The sequence below is a fragment of the Mizuhopecten yessoensis genome, unplaced genomic scaffold (genome assembly GCF_002113885.1).
Source record: "Mizuhopecten yessoensis strain PY_sf001 unplaced genomic scaffold, ASM211388v2 scaffold10477, whole genome shotgun sequence".
Taxonomy (NCBI): Eukaryota; Metazoa; Mollusca; class Bivalvia; order Pectinida; family Pectinidae; genus Mizuhopecten; species Mizuhopecten yessoensis.
Window position 1 is genome coordinate 887,928 of NW_018408566.1, and position 17,004 is coordinate 904,931.

Consider the following 17,004-nt stretch of genomic DNA (forward strand, 5'->3'; position numbering starts at 1 on the left):
GAGGGGGACGGGGGAGGGTGAAGTTAAAAATATGCTGACATAGTCTATGGCCTAACAAAGGGAGTATCACTGATTGCCTTCTTGAAGGTGTCAAGTGATGGACTGCTGCAAGCTCCTAACGGGAGGGCGTTCCATTGGACTATGGTTAGGGGGAAGAAAGAGTATTTGTAAAAGTCCTTATTGGTAGGGATTTGCCGAAAAGATAGGGGGTGGGCATTTCTTGATAGTCTCATTGGGTGGACTACATATGGTGGCATTTGGATTGCAACTGTCTGGTAGACTATTTTATAAAATAAACACAGTCTGCTTTTGGATCTTCTGTGTGCTAATGTTTGCCAACCCAGACTCCCTAACATGTCTGTTACACTGTCCAGAGGGGAAAATTTGCCAGACACCAACCTAGCAGCTCTGCGCTGAACCATTTCTAGTTGTTTACTTTGATCTTGGGTGTATGGGTCCCAGACACAGGCAGAATATTCTAATTTAGGGCGAACCAGTGCCGTGTACGCTGCAGCCTTTACCTTTTTGTCTTTCACCTTGATGTTTCTTTTTATATATCCTAAAGTTCTGTTGGCTTGGCTACTTACATTTTGGATGTGTTTAGTTTGATGATATGGTGACACCAAGGTATTTTGCATGTAGAATAGTTTCAAGTACTTGTCCGTGTAGCATATAGTCTGTGGGGATTTGCGTCTTTGACCTGGATATGTGTATTACCTGGCACTTGCTCGGGTTAAATTCCATATCCCACTGTTTCTCCCATAACTGTAATCTGTCAAGGTCTTTTTGGAGTCTGTATGCATCTTGTAGATTACTTACCGCTAGATAGATGGCAGTGTCGTCTGCGAAGAGACGCACTGTTGATGTTTTATTTAGTGGCAAGTCATTAATATAAATTAAAAATAAAATTGGGCCGAGGACCGAGCCCTGGGGTACACCTGATGTTACCGGGACTTTTGATGAAGTAGCTCCCTCCAAGACAACTTGCCGTATTCTGCCTGTAAGAAAGCCTCTGATCCATTTGAGAGTTAGGTGCTGTATCCCGTATTGATGAAGTTTGAATAAAAGTTTTTCGTGGTTTACCTTATCAAAAGCTTTACTAAAATTGAGTAAAATTAAATCTGTTTGCTTACCTGTTTGTAGGTTTTTGAAAACATCCTCCATAAGCATGACTAGTTGGGTTTCACAACTACGTTTTTCTCTAAAACCGTGCTGGAGTTCAAACATAATATTATTGGTGTCAAGATGTCTTACGTGAGGTTTGATGTTACAAAATGCTCCATGACCTTGCACAAAATACAGGTAAGGGAAATAGGGCGATAGTTTGAAGCTCTATTTTTCTCACCTTTCTTGAATAATGGAGCGACGTATGCCGAGGTCCAATGGGATGGGAACTCACTGGTTTGGTATGATGATCGAAATAATACCTGTAAAATGGGTGCCAGTTCACTATGGAGTTCTTTAAGAACTATTGGTTTGATGGCGTCAGGACCGGTCGCTTTATTGGGATTAAGTTTATAAAGAAGTTTGTCAATTCCCGGAACTGAGAAAGTAATGTTTGACATCGGTAGGTACTTACTTTTTTGGTCTTGGGTGGGAATTCCTTGGTCAATGGTTTTTGTTGACAAAGTTGTTTAAGGCTGAGAGGCGATTTGGGTGTAAAGACCGACTGAAATTGTTCATTTAGGATATTTGCTTTATGTCAGTGTACAGCAGGCCATCTCGTTTAAGGGGTCCTATACCTTTGGGGTATTGTCGACTTTTTTTCAAAAAGCTGAACAATTTCTTTGTTGAATAAGATTTTACTCACCTGGTGCTTGTTCGTTTGGTGTTATGATTCCCAGGAGTTCTTCTAAGTACCTGTTATGGGATTCTCTAATCATCTTTTGTACCAGGTGTTTGTAGTGCAGGAAGTGTTCCCTGTCTCTTACCTTTTTTGATTTTTTGTGTTTATAATACAGGCTGTCTCTTTTCCTGATGTGACGTCTAATGTTTTGAGTAATCCAGGGAATGACATGTTTGTTGCAGGGAATAGAAATGGAGGGGGCACCCCAACCCTTATATACCAGTACATACGTTCCCCCTTCCCCCCACAAACATGGTTGTCCCTGAATAGGTCTTATTTTGATAGTGAATCTCAGCCCTGTAGACAGGTAGTCTGGTAGAGATTGAGAGCATGTGAGGGGAAAACACACATTTAAAATTACTTTAGTTGAATCACAGGACGTCTGTCTAACTTAAAACTCTATAATAATGTTCCCGTACCTTCCATATGTCTTTGAATCTAAAAGCGTTGCTTTCGTCGGGATTTTCTTCAGTAGGTTTAGAGGTCGACTGGTCCGGTGTGTCCGGAATGGGGGCAGCCATTTTGACAGATATGTCTGGATCATTAAGATGTTTCACTACACGATGACATTGTCCACAGGCGTTGCAAGCTTTTAATCAACGCAGACCTTATTGCGCTTTCACTTTCCCTTTAGCGTGTTTGTGCATCGAGGATATTTGACCAGTAGGTACAATGTATGTGCATAAGAGCAGTACATGTAAAACAATACAACTGCTGCTTCAAAGTTAATAGCAAGGCTGGACATGAAGTGATGAGAGCTGACTCGTGTAAAGTTAGACATATTTAACATGTACCACAGTAACCCGCCTTTATTTTATGTGGGTGTTTATTATATAAATTCGTTTTTCCCCAATAATTGTATGGATTGTGCATGAAATGACAATCAGTCAAACTTAGAAAGGTGCATATAAATCACGTGTTCTGAAAGTATGTTAAACTGAGCAGTGACTATTATAAGATAATGATTCTATTAAATTGTCAATCAATGGTAGCAATAATCTAATCAACTTCATAAACAGATATCTGACATCCGTCAACACTAACGAGACCACATTTTGTTGAAGAAGAAACTTTGTAATAAAACAAGAGTGAAGACAAACTACCGATGAGGAAGAAGATGGCAGATCCTAAGTTTTTTGTCTGCAGATGCTTTTATACACACAATTATTTCCTGAAAGATTACAACATACATGTGGTTTTTGAAAATGTAGACAAGTTTTTAACTGATTTTGGAAAGGTAAGAAATTGATTTTGCTTTTTGAAAAATGATGTTATATTACTGTAACTAAATAGATAACATTTATGTTGTAATATATGAAGAAAATGATTCATCTGCTAATTGTACGTACATCATCATTGTTAGTTCTGTGTAAATTAATATATTTTGGCCAGTCTTATTAAAAATCATATCTTTTGATTCTCAATGATACATGTACTTCTAATAGTTTGAGTTACATGGTAAATTAGGATACATTTTTATCTATATAGTATAAGGAATATTAAGTATCACTATGATTGTTAAGTGACAATTTTTGTGTAAATATAAACTTTATTTATTTAACAACAATTATGAAACAAGTTTTTACAACTTATACCAATCACTCTAGTTGGCCCGGGTGTTAGCGCGAGTGGGGGTCTTACTTTGGGAGGAAACCGCCTTGGTGAAAGGCAAGTGCGCTATCCACTGCGCCACCCGACCACCCATGGGTAGACACTAAGTGTCTGATTTTTTCAACTTTTTGAACTTCCATGGGGGAGATTCTACACACTCAAAGTTAAAACCTAAATAAAATCTGTGTATATACCCCCATGAGAAAATATAACCCTTAAAAGACATAATTTGAGTTGTTCTTTCAGATGAAATCATTACATCTTAGAACATAGGAATAGTTTAGCAAAGTCACTGATTGATAATGCTAAATTTAAAGGTTCAAAATCGGAAGTCTCCCTCCTAAATAGGGAGGGTTGGCAAGTAATTTTGTAACCTTGTAATGAGGATTTCGTTAAGATGCTGCATCATTACAACAGCAGCAGTCCCCACTAGACTGGCAACTCTAGGTTCATTAGGTTCACAATGACAATGGTGCTTGTAATAGACATGTGACACTTTGTGTTGATGATGAAATATATGTTATTTTGCTAATGTTCTTATTCAGGAAATGAATCAAAGAGGATGCAGTACTAAAGTCCAACTGGATCATGTCTTAAATCAGGTAAGCATCAGCTGCAGTGTATCTCAACATTGATACAGATATGTACAAGTAATCAAGCTGTTGGAGTAATAGTATGTAGCAAACGCTTGTTCATGCATCCACAAAAGCTTACTGAAGTCAAGAAGGAAAACTCTGTCACATTTTGGAATTCTTATTTCTTATAAAACCAGAGAAAACAGAGATCATAAGAGGTTTGATGAGTATCAAATGGAACTCCGACTCCTGCTGATTTTAGTAACAAACGCACATATACACAGATTTATACTGGCAAAATACCTAAAATATGTACAGGGTTTAAAATTCTTTGATAATTGAGATACATGATTTTAAATAATAATTGTATAGTTCATAAGCTAAATTATAAAGCATTACTGTCATATTTTCTTTAGTGTGCATTATCTTATTACATTTCAACATGATTCAAAGAGTCATGCAGTCTGTATTAAGGAAGGGATTCAAACCAAATTTGGTCTGAAGCATGACAGGAAAAATGTGATATGAAGGGATATTTTTATTTGCTCTCTGCTTCCTGATACTTTTTGTTTCCTAGCACCTTGCTTAGCAGTAACTCACTTTTGACAGTTGTGTTGAACATTTGCCCATGTGAGGAAGGCAATTGGCTCTGTCAACATACCAAAGTCCTTAAAAATGACAGTTGTTATTCCTCGCTTAATGTGTAGGTTTTATGGTCATGGCAACAACTTGTTAATCTGTTGTCAGTATAATGTGACAGAGCTGAATATTGACTGCTGGGTGCCTATGGCATGGTATGTCAGTGAGGAAGTTGGTATCAAATCTGATTTATCGCAAGGAGGCATACTGTTTTGTATGCAACATACCATCTACTACACGGCACACAGACTTGTATTACAATCATGGAGACACATTGTTAAATGACCTTATAGCTGTTAAAACGACACTCTACCCAAATAACAAACCAAAATAGCACATCGGTGCATTTATTTTTCAGTCATATCATAAAACAAAATTAAGTTATTGATACCTACAATTGAACTATCTTTTACAAAGACTAATGACATTAACTAATGTTTTAAAGAATCTAAATTTGATTTCGTTTGAAAATCAGTTTATTTTATATGTATTAGTGTATGTTGATTTGTTAATTTGGTATTCCTGTCTTACTCTGTAGCCTCTTGATTAGTTTGGTACCACCTACCCACTACTTCATATGTTCGGTATTCCTGCTTCCCCTATTTTCCTTTGCTTTGAACCCCTGTATTATATTTCTTCATTTTTCTTCTTCAAAACTTAGGTATTGTTCTTAATCCATGCCATTTCAGCTTTTATTGGAGCAGGACAGACGGAAAAACTTGGGCAAGGACTATTTGACGAGGAGACAGATAATTCAGAAAGAGTACCATCGTCTTCATCCAGAAATCTACACCCTAAAGGTACATTGTGTTATTATAGGGAGACTGCTCACTGTGTTCTTTATCTCCCAGCTACTCAGTAAAGCATGTCCCAGCTATTTTGGTTTTTACTTTTATTTGTTAAATTTGTTATGCTTGGTGAAATGTGCAGAGAAAACTCAAATAAATCTAAAAATCATTTTAAAAGTCACACACTGACAACTAGTGAAAATATGCTAAGGTGCAATTACTGTGACCAAGAGCTAGTGTAAGTAAAGTGTATTATTTCTCATCTGCGACAGAGAAACTCAATAACAGCATTTTCATAACAGAGAGAAGCTGTGAATTGCTGTTGGCCATTTTATTTTTCAATAAGGTCTAGAATTAAAATGCAGTGACAGACAACTTATACTGAATCAGGTACAAACTAATATAACAAGAAATGAAAAATTATTCAGAATGAAGTTATTTCCCCTTAGACAGTAAATGGTATAATAATCATGCTTATCATGTATACAGACATGTATAGGTACAGATACTGTGACAAAGTCTGGATACAAAGTCGGTGTTAATTAAATGTTTGTTAATCCTCTAGTTGGTTTCTATGTCAATAAACTGTTTGTTAATCCTTCGGTTGGTTTCTTTGTAAATATGTATGTTTATATTGTGTTTCTGTGATTGTACCTTCATACACATAGCTTCAAATTATTAAACGAAATATAAATCTGGAGTATTGTTTCTTTATATTATGGTCCTTCATTTACCACTTACTATCTGCAAACCAAATTAAGGAGCAAAGCCTTTACAAAGGAGTCTTTTAGATAAAATCTAAACAGAACAAATATATTTTATTGAAACTATCTTTTTGAATATTAAACTTTAATTTGATGTTGAAGTGACCATTTTGTTATTTCAGGAGAGTTATCTTGCTCCAGAGTTTCTGAAGCTGATTGACCTCTGTTCAAGATTTGATACAACTGCTGAAGATGTGCTAGCCAGCATCACTCCCACAGGAGGTAAGATGTCTGTGTCAGTTATGTAGGACACAAAATATTTTATGTTTCAATACCGTAGATGATAAAGTGCTAGATATCATCTGTTCCATCGGAGGAAAGATATTACTATGAATTGATACTGTATCTTATCAAAAGTGAGACTTCATCAGTCCTGCAGGAGGTTATTAACATATATATTCAAGGTATTTTACTTAATGGCTGATGATGTGCTCGACATAGGAGTCCTGAAAGGTGTAAGACAGTTCTACTGTATTCATAGTAGAGGTAGTTGTTAGGTACTTCTGTGGTTGATAGAATAGACGATCTGATGTTTAACATTAGTTCCGCAGGAGCAAGGACAGGAATTTCAATCTCAACTTCAATAACATTTGATAGAATTATTAATAATGATGATAGGCGTAAAAAGTTTTGCTGGTGATGGTTTATATAATTAGTGTAAATCAAATTATTGACTTATTTGATTTTTTTAGTTGCCTGATATCATATTGTACTATATTTGCAGGCGATCGGGTGTACTCATTCCCTGTTTTCACCAAAGAATTCTGTCAACTATTTATGGAAGAACTAGAGCATTTTGAAAACAGTGATTGCCCCAAGGGACGACCCAACACGATGAACAAATATGGGGTAGGTTTCCGTAAATTGTGCTTGTTAGTTTGTTGCTGTTGAAAGAGAAGTATTGGGGTTAACACTTATGGATTCTACCTCAGGCTCATCATCAAAATCATCAGACTTCTCTACTCCTAGCTGTTTAATAAAATGTCTAGGCCTTTTACACCTTTATAGGTGCTATAAGGACTTTTTTTTTACCCTTTTGCTATGTTTCTACATACAGTATGTTTCGAAACACTTAAACCCAAAAATTTAAATATTCTTTTAATTCTTAGTACAATTGATAGTCCTGAATTGGCAGCATATCATTAGAATGCAGTAAAATGAGTTCCTTGTTTAGTTTCTGCATTGACAAACTGAACTTTTCAATATGTGCTTCCTGTAGTTTCTAGTAATTATATATGGTACACATATAGTATAGACTGAAGTTCAAATGGTCCAGCAAGAACTTTGCATATGGCCTGGTATATTGATATCCATGCCCTGTAGTGGTTTTAAATGTGGGGTTGCAGTTGTTTCCATGGTTCATTGATATTTTATTTGAATGCACACTTGAACATTTTCCCAATTTCAGATATTATTGAATGAACTTGGATTCGATGAATGCTTCCTGAACCCATTACGAAAGAACTACCTCCACAAATTAGCTGCGATCCTGTATCCTGACTGGGGAGGGGCTTATCTCGACTCACACAAGGCCTTTATTGTACAGTACAAAATGGGAGAGGACCTTGACCTTAATTATCACTATGACAACGCTGAAGTGACATTAAATGTGGCACTGGGCAAGAATTACACGGGAGGCTCACTATACTTCGGTGACATGAGGACAGTATCAGTGGAGGACACTGAGTGTTCCGAGTACGAACACATGGCCGGGATTGGGATTGTTCACCGAGGGCAGCACTACCACGGGGCTCTCCCAATACTCACGGGGGAACGGTACAACCTAATTGTGTGGATGAGGTCGTCCAAGGTCAGGAACAGGCTGTGTCCAATGTGTGACCAAAAACCTGAGCTTGTGGAGACAGTCGGTTACGGGGATGGGTTTACCCAGCCTACAGTCAACTTATGTACACTGAATTGACTTATGAAGTCAGGTTGTAAGAACATGATGTACTTTATACAGAAACTGATGTGCAACCGTTCTTCCAATGACCTCCTAAAAGTTACTAGGGGATTCATTTTATGTGGTTTAAATAACAGGTTGTGTTCAAAAAGTGCTACAAAAACAGGCAATGGGCCCATCTTTGAGATCTTATGTCAGGGTAATTGTCCTGTAACATGTTGGTATTCAGTGCTATCAAGTTTGTTCAAAAGAATGACATTGATCCACTTACAAGGTTACATGATCCAGAAGAGTTAAACTATAAGCATCTTCTAGATAATTACTATATGAGTCATGATATTTTATAGGTAGATTACTGACGAAGAAAGTTGTCAATTGTGTTCATGTGAATGATCTTCACCTACTTTCAAGGTAATCAAAGTCACTTATCCTGCAACCTACTGTGTTTGTCAGACTTTCAAGTTTACTTTATTCCATTGTCCAAGGTCATACGAGTCATAAATATTAATAAAACAGTGTTGTTGAGCAAGTAAGGCATGTGACATTTTATTTGGTTGGTGGTTACACTGTCTATGGCTTTTGGTGCTAAGTATAATTTTCCTTTGATAAATGTTCAATGTAATGTTACGTGTATATACTACATAATTATATAGATGAAATTTATGAAAATGCAAATAAATGTTTATGTTACTAAACTAGATTTATTGATACGTGATCAATATTTCGTTGTCTGATTATATAGGTTGTATTGTTTGACTGTATGTAAAAAGGTGAAAATACATGTGATTGAATACAAGATCATTGCCCAAGTCTTGTCAGATCTGTTTTATGCAAAGTGCTCATTGGTTTGATACAAACATTCAAGTGATCATGATCATTGCTCTCTTGCTCTAAGAGATGTACATGTACCTTGAGAATAAGGACTAGCTGTATTTGTTACTCAACACACGGTCTTGTCATATTACATCGGTGACTTTTCAGTATTTTCTTATTGTTCAATGTACACATATCCATGAATTTACGTTAATGATATTCAGCAACTCAAGTTCCGTTACAATAATATCCTACTGACGGACGAAGGACTGTATTTATTCTACACATACGTACCCAATTAATTCATTATTAAAGTAACTAAAGTTACTTCCCTTGAAATTGACTTCTGAATCGCGAAGAAATACCCAATTAATTCATTATTAAAGTAACTAAAGTTAAATTACTTCCCTTGAAATTGACTTCTGAATCGCGAAGAAATATTTTGTCGATTTCCTAACAAAATAAACATTTTTTAAGAATGAAACTTTGACACAACCTGTTTATTGCATATACCAAAGGAAAAACACAGTTATTTGCTGAAAATTATTCTTATGTTTTGCTATGGCGTGTAAAAACACGTATGGCGCAAATTAGTGTAAAAGTGCTTCGTAATCAAGATCGATTTTCTAACAAAGTACACATTTTTTTTAAATGATACTTTACCAAAACATGTTAAATGAGTATACCAATGGAAAAATCGAAATATTTCTTGGATAAAACACTTACAGTTTGCTATGGCGTGCAAAATCTCCTATGGCGCACCTATGGCGCAAATTAGTGTGACCGCTTTCCACCCTTCGTAATACACATGCTTTTCTTGTCGTATTTTCGTGTCTTGTATATTTTTAATGTAGTGGCCATTCACTCAACATATTACCGCTAGTTCGATTCTAGGATATTGTACCAAACGTTATAGTTATGCATTAGAAATGAACACTCCATCAAACGATACATTTAAGTTTCCACCTGTTAGCTGGTCATTGCTAGAGTCAACAATACAACAATTTGTCTTTCCTAGAGTTTAAACAAACAATGATAGTGGTGCAGAAAACGCGTACCCTTACGAATCACAGTGACCTATGGGTTTTTATGTGGGACATCATATGCATGATATGTATCCGACTCCTAGACTTAGTTTTGACATTTATTTTTCGTTTTGAGTTGACATTTAAATGTTTATGTATTAAGAATCAACATCGTTCATGGCCAATATATAACAAAATTCGAACTCAAAATCGTCAAGACAAGGACAAAATATAAACAATGGAATTATTTGCAATGGGACCTTTGAAAACGAACAAGGGCAATAAGATCAGGTGTTTCGGAAGGGCAAGCGTTTTATGTTGAATGATTATAGATAAGCTCGGTTTACTGTGTGTTGATCCGTTAAACCCAGTGTCAGTAAATTTTCTCTTTATGTTTCAATGTCATATTGAGTGACAGTAGGATACTTGCCAACTTTTTGAAATTTCAAACGGGGAGGTTCTGCATGCTCAAAATTAAAACATAAATAAAATGTGTGTTTACACCCCTGGAGACAAAATAACCTTTAAAATTACATATTATTTGTTGTTTTTTAAGATGAAATCATTAGATCTTAGAATATAGAAACAGTTAAGCATATTCACTGGTTGAAAACACTCAATTTATAGGTTCAAAATCGGGAGTCTCCCTCCTAAATATGGACATTTTTTCATTAAAAAGAATAAAAACCAAACTCACAAAGTAAGTTATTTGTTTATTTTTGCAGAAAGAACTTAAATTACGTATAACAAAGACATTTTTCACAGAAGAAGAGGTCTTGGTTTAACATTTTTCTTTGCCGTCACAGTAAACCGCTATTGGTGTATTGTTAGTCTGTGGTGACATCTCCGATGCCATAATCTTCTGTGTAACCTGCAATAATCACCTGTCGCCTTATGAGGAATGATCTTACGTCAGGTCATTAGTGTTGAATTTCATAGATGAGTGGCATATATTATTGTATCGATAAAAAGGATTTGTTTGTTCGCGACCAGTTCGTTTATTCACGTTCTCAATTGTACAACTGATTGGAAAGATGGGGTTAATTGAGAGGTGATTAAAATGACAAAATATTCCACAGAATATGTTTTCCTTAATTCAACATAACATTCGTTTTGTTTTAAATAGTTCAAACATAGTTGACTGCCAGGTTATTTCTGGGGTCATGCATATCATAGCGGCCGTATCATGCATTGTGATAATTTCAAGAATGGCGAATGTTTCAAAACAGTTGATGAAGTTAATTTAGCTTTTTAAATATGTAAACCAATAAGCAGATTATCTAATTCAGCATTTTGAATAATGTAAAGCAGTTAGGAGATTCTGAGTAACATTCAGTAGAGATATGTACCAAGTTACACATTTCTTTTTGAAGAAAATGTTCCAGTCAAGTGATATATTCTAAATCTACTAACAATGCAGCAAACGTCCGATTACATTCTGTTTAAATATAATTTTAATTATCGGATATTTTGTTTGTCATAAAACCGTCTCCACATGACGTGTTTAACCCTTATACAATACTTAATTGTTTTTACACCTGCGTCCCCACATGAACCGATCAATGCATATAAAACAATTATGATTATGTTATTATTGCTGTACCAAACATAAGTGAAGAGACTCTTTTTTTTCGTATATAATTAGCGATTACTCTGAACTAATTTTCATTCTCATACATATGTTAATCCTGCAACCGTCAATCTTATAATTCGCTGCTGTATATCGACATATCAAACTACATATATTCCGTTCATTTCAATTCGTAGGAATTGTTTTCATGACATCATTTCTTGCTATTTTGCCACAGACGTGCAGTCTGACATGCAGTCCAGAATGGTACACAGTAATTAAATTGCAAGCATACGTATCTTAGCATCGAGCTGACCTCAAATAAAAAAAAATATGCAAAATTTGCAATTATTTCTTGTGGACATTGGTCACACTAATTGATAGTGTAGAATATATATAATTTCCCATGTATTATATTATAATGGCGTTTTCAATATTTTGCTCTACAAGATACGTCCGAATCATAAGTCCTTTGATTACAGATTCAATCTTTTAAACATAACAAGACTAGTTAACACCTCTCTGTACAAGTATAGATATCCACTCTTTTCTCTGGAGAAGAGACATTATATATTAATTATTTCATATTGGACAAAACATAACACACACATTTATATATTTACAAACTAGAATAATACTTTAGTTTAAAATATTAATTAGCATTTGATTATGAATTATGTAAAAATATATTGATTAGAAGTCAAAGATTTACATCAATTGAGAAACAGGATGTAATGATATATACAGGTAAAGCTTGCGTCTACCAATATGAGGGGTAGCTTGCGTCTACCAATATGAGGGGTGTAATGACATTGCTATATCATGTAAACCCCAAATAATATCGGCAAAGCTATTTAACTCTACCATGTCGGTTTTCTGATCACCTGAACCAATTTACGTATTACTGTTTAAATCACAACTTCCAACATGATTAGCATGTAACATATTGTCACACTGTTCTGTAAAACAACATAACACGGCAAACAGATTGCAATACTTTGAAATGTGTCGTAATGAATATCACTTGATTTACTACTCAAAGAGTGCAAATTAACAACTAAACATGATTATTTTAAAACGAAATTACCTTTTCTGCATGGGTTATTTCACAAGTTCAATGACGTTGACGATAACTATAAGTTTGACGCGTAAACAAACAACGTTCCAACCACATAAACTAAAACATTGCTTTGTGAGATATTGTATAGAAAATGCTGATTTACAGACATTGCGAACTTTATTTCAATATCAGGAAAATATCAAACTTCTCATTTGTCCATCATGCAACAATGTTTCTTTTAGCTCAAAAGATTGGGCCTATTGATTTCGTTTTGAAGAAAAGTGTTTACAAACGTGTTGGTGTAGAAAGATATTTCAATCTCAGTAAGATGCACGATTTTGCGACACTTTAAGCTGTACATTTTGTTTAGTAGATAAAAGGGAATATACCTAAAGCAAAAATAAGTTGATGTGACTTGGACGACTAAACAAAAAACAATAATGATATTTGTAAATACATAAATCAATATCTGAAGCATTGCTGATTATAATAATGTGCTGCGTGTCAAACAGGCAAACGTACTCTTATTGAAACAATTTTATTAAGAAAATAGAATAAACCAATAGAAATGACAAGATAAACCCCGGAACTGTTTCTAACATTGCACGAGATACGATGTACCTAAATGGCTTGCTATGCTACAGAATCAGCTATAAAAGTGACGAGGCATTCTTAGCAAACCAGCTATGTACATTTCTGTTCTTTTTTTGATCCTGGTTATACTTCTATCAGATTTAGAAGAAATATATTTACATACTGGAAATTTTCTTTTCAGAAGTCGTAGAAAGATTATTTGATACGTTAACCACGCTCTGTTTACAACATAACATTGATTTCCTCCACTAAAAAGATTTTGTTTCCGTATACTTATTTTTGAATGGACAAATATCAACAATAACCGGAAACACATCCCGTTTACACATCAGCGAAGTAGAATAGGAATGAATTATGTCACAAGATAAGTCTGTCATTTTGGTGACATTTGTATAAACTTTTACGTTGGGATATGATGCTGATATATTTAAAAGGAAAGTAGGATGTTACGTGAAAAGCACAACAATATTTATAAGAACGTGTCCGCCCCATGAAATTCAGCAACCAAATATATGTCATTGGTTGAAATCCCCGACCCATCCCATCCCGAACCCCAATGACAGTTTTCGTTCTTAAACACTTGTGTTATCTCCATTGCTCAATACTATCTGAATATATATATTCGCATGGTAGTTAAATGTGCCATCATGATAAAACAGGAAACACAAGTACAATTATGGTGTTGTTAACGAATACAGATACATTGTATTGTGACTGTTGTGTTTACTGCTACTTGTTACTTTATTACGAGTTTATATAATGTTATAACTTGTCACACGAAGTAACGTATAACCAAGCGGTGAATTTGAAACACATATGATGAAATAAAATGCAAATATTTTGTGGTTTACTTATCTTACACGTTCTTATGTTTTCGATAGGAATATTTAGATAATTGCACATAGTCAAAGTTTTCAAAATATAGAAATAAATGAATGCATATCATAAGTCTATAAAATAATTCTTCCGTGACGTCATCAGTTTGTTCTCAACGTAGAAATAGGTGACGTCATAATAGTCCTCGCACATACTCATTCTGGTGAAGTCAGCTGTATGGATGTTCTTCTTAAGGGGGGTCGGGGTTTTCCACGGGGTGTACGCTTGTCCTGAAAAGATAGACATTATCAATACTGATCAAATTTTACCAACATGCAAATATTTCGTTTCTAACCAATAGCACTATTATTTGAATTCGGATATTTTCAGTTAAGTTTTGCTGTTCATTTTTAGTATCGTTTATTGATGTGCTTAATTACATAGCACGGAATGCTCACAGGTCTGATGTTATAATATAAACAGCCGAACTATAGATAGGCTTTGAAGATTGATATAACGAATCTTGTGTGCTGGGTTGTTTGATTCTTTAATATAAACAATATACAAACTTATAGACAAACGAAATGTTTAATGTGATCAATAGGTTAAAAAGGTAATATAAAAAGAAGATATATATAATTTACAAAAAAAACTAAGGTAAAAAGCATGCAACATCCTAATAGACTAAAAGATACTGATACGAAGATTCAGCAAAATTCCGTTTAAAAAATGTGTGAATAGGGATACATTTGTGACGCATGATCTACAAGTAAAGGAACGTGTATTAAAAAAATGGTAATGCACAGAAATAAATTCAGTAAAAGACGAGTGAAACCAATCATCGTGCTCAACTTGAGTTTCACCTCATAGTCTCACCAAACGAGTTATTAATCGTTTCTCTATTGACTGCATTCGTTTCTATTGTGGTTTATAGATATAAACCCCTTGATTGGAGTGTGGAAAATATATCGTCAGAAAACATGACGAGTTGTCTTTCTTTAAACAAGTCTGGACTTCTTATCCATATGCTAGCTCCACACTAAATGCACCATGTAATTTGTGTTTCGTGGAAAAATACAAAACTCAACTCACACGTATTGTAGTCACACGAAACGAAAACGTTTGTCTTTCTATGGTTAGGCTATGAGATGATAACTCAAGTTTTCAAGAAGACTGACTATCAATTAACGGCAGTGTAGACTGTAAACAGAAATTACACGAAAGTTATGAAGATAGCGTAGTCTTCCACTACTGTCAAATAAGTGGTTAATCATAAATTGCATTGACAGTGAAAAAGTTGATGACAAACATCCGTAAAATAAATAGATAAAAAAATGAAACATTATAATTTGACAAAACCAATCCATCGAAACGTAAAATGGTTTGTTTACATAAAACAATCGAGGTGCAATTGACGATTACCTAAACCTCAATTAAGACTAATTATATAAAACTATAACTTCACATTCTAATGGTTCATGTTTTAAGGATAACCTAGGAAACCCACTACGACTAATGCTAAAGGGCGATTTATATAGAAAGTAAATGATAACACACATCGGTTAAAAAGAAACAATATAAGTGTAAGAAAATCAAAATCCAACAAAAAGAAAATGTTTAACACCAATAAGGGTAAAATTATAAAACTAGGAGCGACGCTATCAGTTAATCCTGTAGTACCTTCATCTTCAGCTTTCCGTAATGTCAGACTAAATGGAATACAATTCAATGCAATTATATGTTCACAGTTAAGCATTGTTAGTACAACAAGTCAATGTATGTAAATCCAAGAAAGCAGGTGATGTAATAATTATTCAATTCTTGATTTCCTTTACATCAATATGGGTATTTGTTGATCAGAGAAAGGAATATTCCAGAGGCAGAAAGCCAAAGGGAATATTATCATTCAATGGTTCACAAATAACATTGTTAACTGAAAGAAATATCAGGAAGTGATTTGTTATATGACACGTATGCAGTACAGGTTCAGAATATGTTGGTTTTCTGTTCTCTGCTTAATAATCACTGGACATTTTTACGGCCACACCAATATGTATTTAAAAAACAAAATTTAAGGTCTGTTTGAGGGAAACATACGTTGCCGTTCATACTTTTCAGCAATTAAATATATTAAAGTTGTCGTTGGACATCGAGTACTGACCGACGATCAACTCTTCTGCTTTCTGATTCGCCAAAATATCATTTGTCATGGATATTTCCTGTCGCTATTTTTTATTCGAGGTTACCAGATTGTATTTTTGACTTTTCGCGCAGGTGTTCAGGAGTTACCAGTCAAAATAGGCTTTTTGTAAAAAGTGGTTTCGGCCAATCACAGCGAAGAAGAAACGAACGTCATATTACATGAATTGAAAAAAACGAATTCCAGGTAGAGGCAGAACGTTACAACACCAGCTAGACATGTGCATCAGTCGTCATTTGTGATAGGTTATGATCCACAAAGACACAAGTCTTGTTTCTGGTGTATGTAAACTAGTTTGTGATTAGTCTAGCTTTTACAAGTCTTTATATCTCAACAGTTATTGATAGGATATGTATGTCAATCGTTATTTTTTTATTGAGTGAGTATATATTTAACACGCTGCGTTACACTTCGTTTAATTTTAGTATCTGGTGATGTTAAGTATTTACCGATAGTGCTTATTTTTTCCATTAATATTTCATCTTGCGAATCATCGCTAATCATATTAAGCAAAACTTGTACACATTTCTTTTGTTATATGCTCAAATTATTTGAGTAATACCAAAAGTTGCAAATTTTCTACATTTCATATTTACAAAGAACTTCTGCAGCAATTAAGACAGAAACGTCTATTTTTGGAATAATATTGTATTACTTAAAATACCAATTATATATTTACATTCAATAAAATATAAGACAATTTATGAACTTATTTTGTTTCACACGGAACGAGGTCTTAGTAAACAGCATAAACGGCATAATACGACTTAACATCATCGAACCAAAAGAAGTGTAAACAG

At 34.6% G+C, this 17,004-nt stretch overlaps 3 protein-coding genes across 11 annotated transcripts in view; 1 reads left to right on the forward strand and 2 right to left on the reverse strand.

Annotated features, from left to right (window-relative positions):
- Positions 1–2,380, reverse strand: part of LOC110460747 — a 7,386-nt gene extending 5,006 nt beyond the window's left edge. The window contains exon 1 of the mRNA XM_021513855.1: positions 2,266–2,380. Coding sequence (XP_021369530.1) covers positions 2,266–2,367 — 102 coding nt within the window. The 5' untranslated portion in view covers positions 2,368–2,380. The remainder of the gene's footprint in view (positions 1–2,265) is intronic.
- A 69-nt stretch (positions 2,381–2,449) lies between these two features.
- On the forward strand, positions 2,450–10,012 carry LOC110460745 (2-oxoglutarate and iron-dependent oxygenase domain-containing protein 2-like). Of its 4 annotated transcripts, none has more exons than XM_021513851.1 (7): positions 2,450–2,509; positions 2,866–3,083; positions 4,003–4,059; positions 5,361–5,471; positions 6,346–6,445; positions 6,948–7,072; positions 7,632–10,012. In XM_021513851.1, the coding sequence occupies exons 2-7, from the start codon at positions 2,952–2,954 to the stop codon at positions 8,142–8,144; spliced, it is 1,038 nt and encodes a 345-aa protein (XP_021369526.1). In that variant the 5' UTR covers positions 2,450–2,509; positions 2,866–2,951; the 3' UTR covers positions 8,145–10,012. The 4 variants fall into 4 exon arrangements, with proteins under 4 accessions (XP_021369526.1, XP_021369527.1, XP_021369529.1 ...); XM_021513852.1 differs by having other exon boundaries at positions 2,459–2,618; XM_021513854.1 differs by having other exon boundaries at positions 2,482–2,520.
- A 652-nt stretch (positions 10,013–10,664) lies between these two features.
- Positions 10,665–17,004, reverse strand: part of LOC110460719 (nitric oxide synthase, brain-like) — a 167,106-nt gene continuing 160,766 nt past the window's right edge. For 5 of the 6 annotated variants that reach the window (XM_021513790.1, XM_021513791.1, XM_021513787.1 and 2 more), the window contains one exon: positions 10,665–14,294. In XM_021513790.1, the coding sequence (XP_021369465.1) occupies positions 14,255–14,294 (40 nt within the window). In that variant the 3' untranslated portion in view covers positions 10,665–14,254. Of the gene's footprint in view, positions 14,295–15,684; positions 15,714–17,004 lie in introns of all 6 variants that reach the window. The other variant, XM_021513793.1, reaches the window with a different exon arrangement.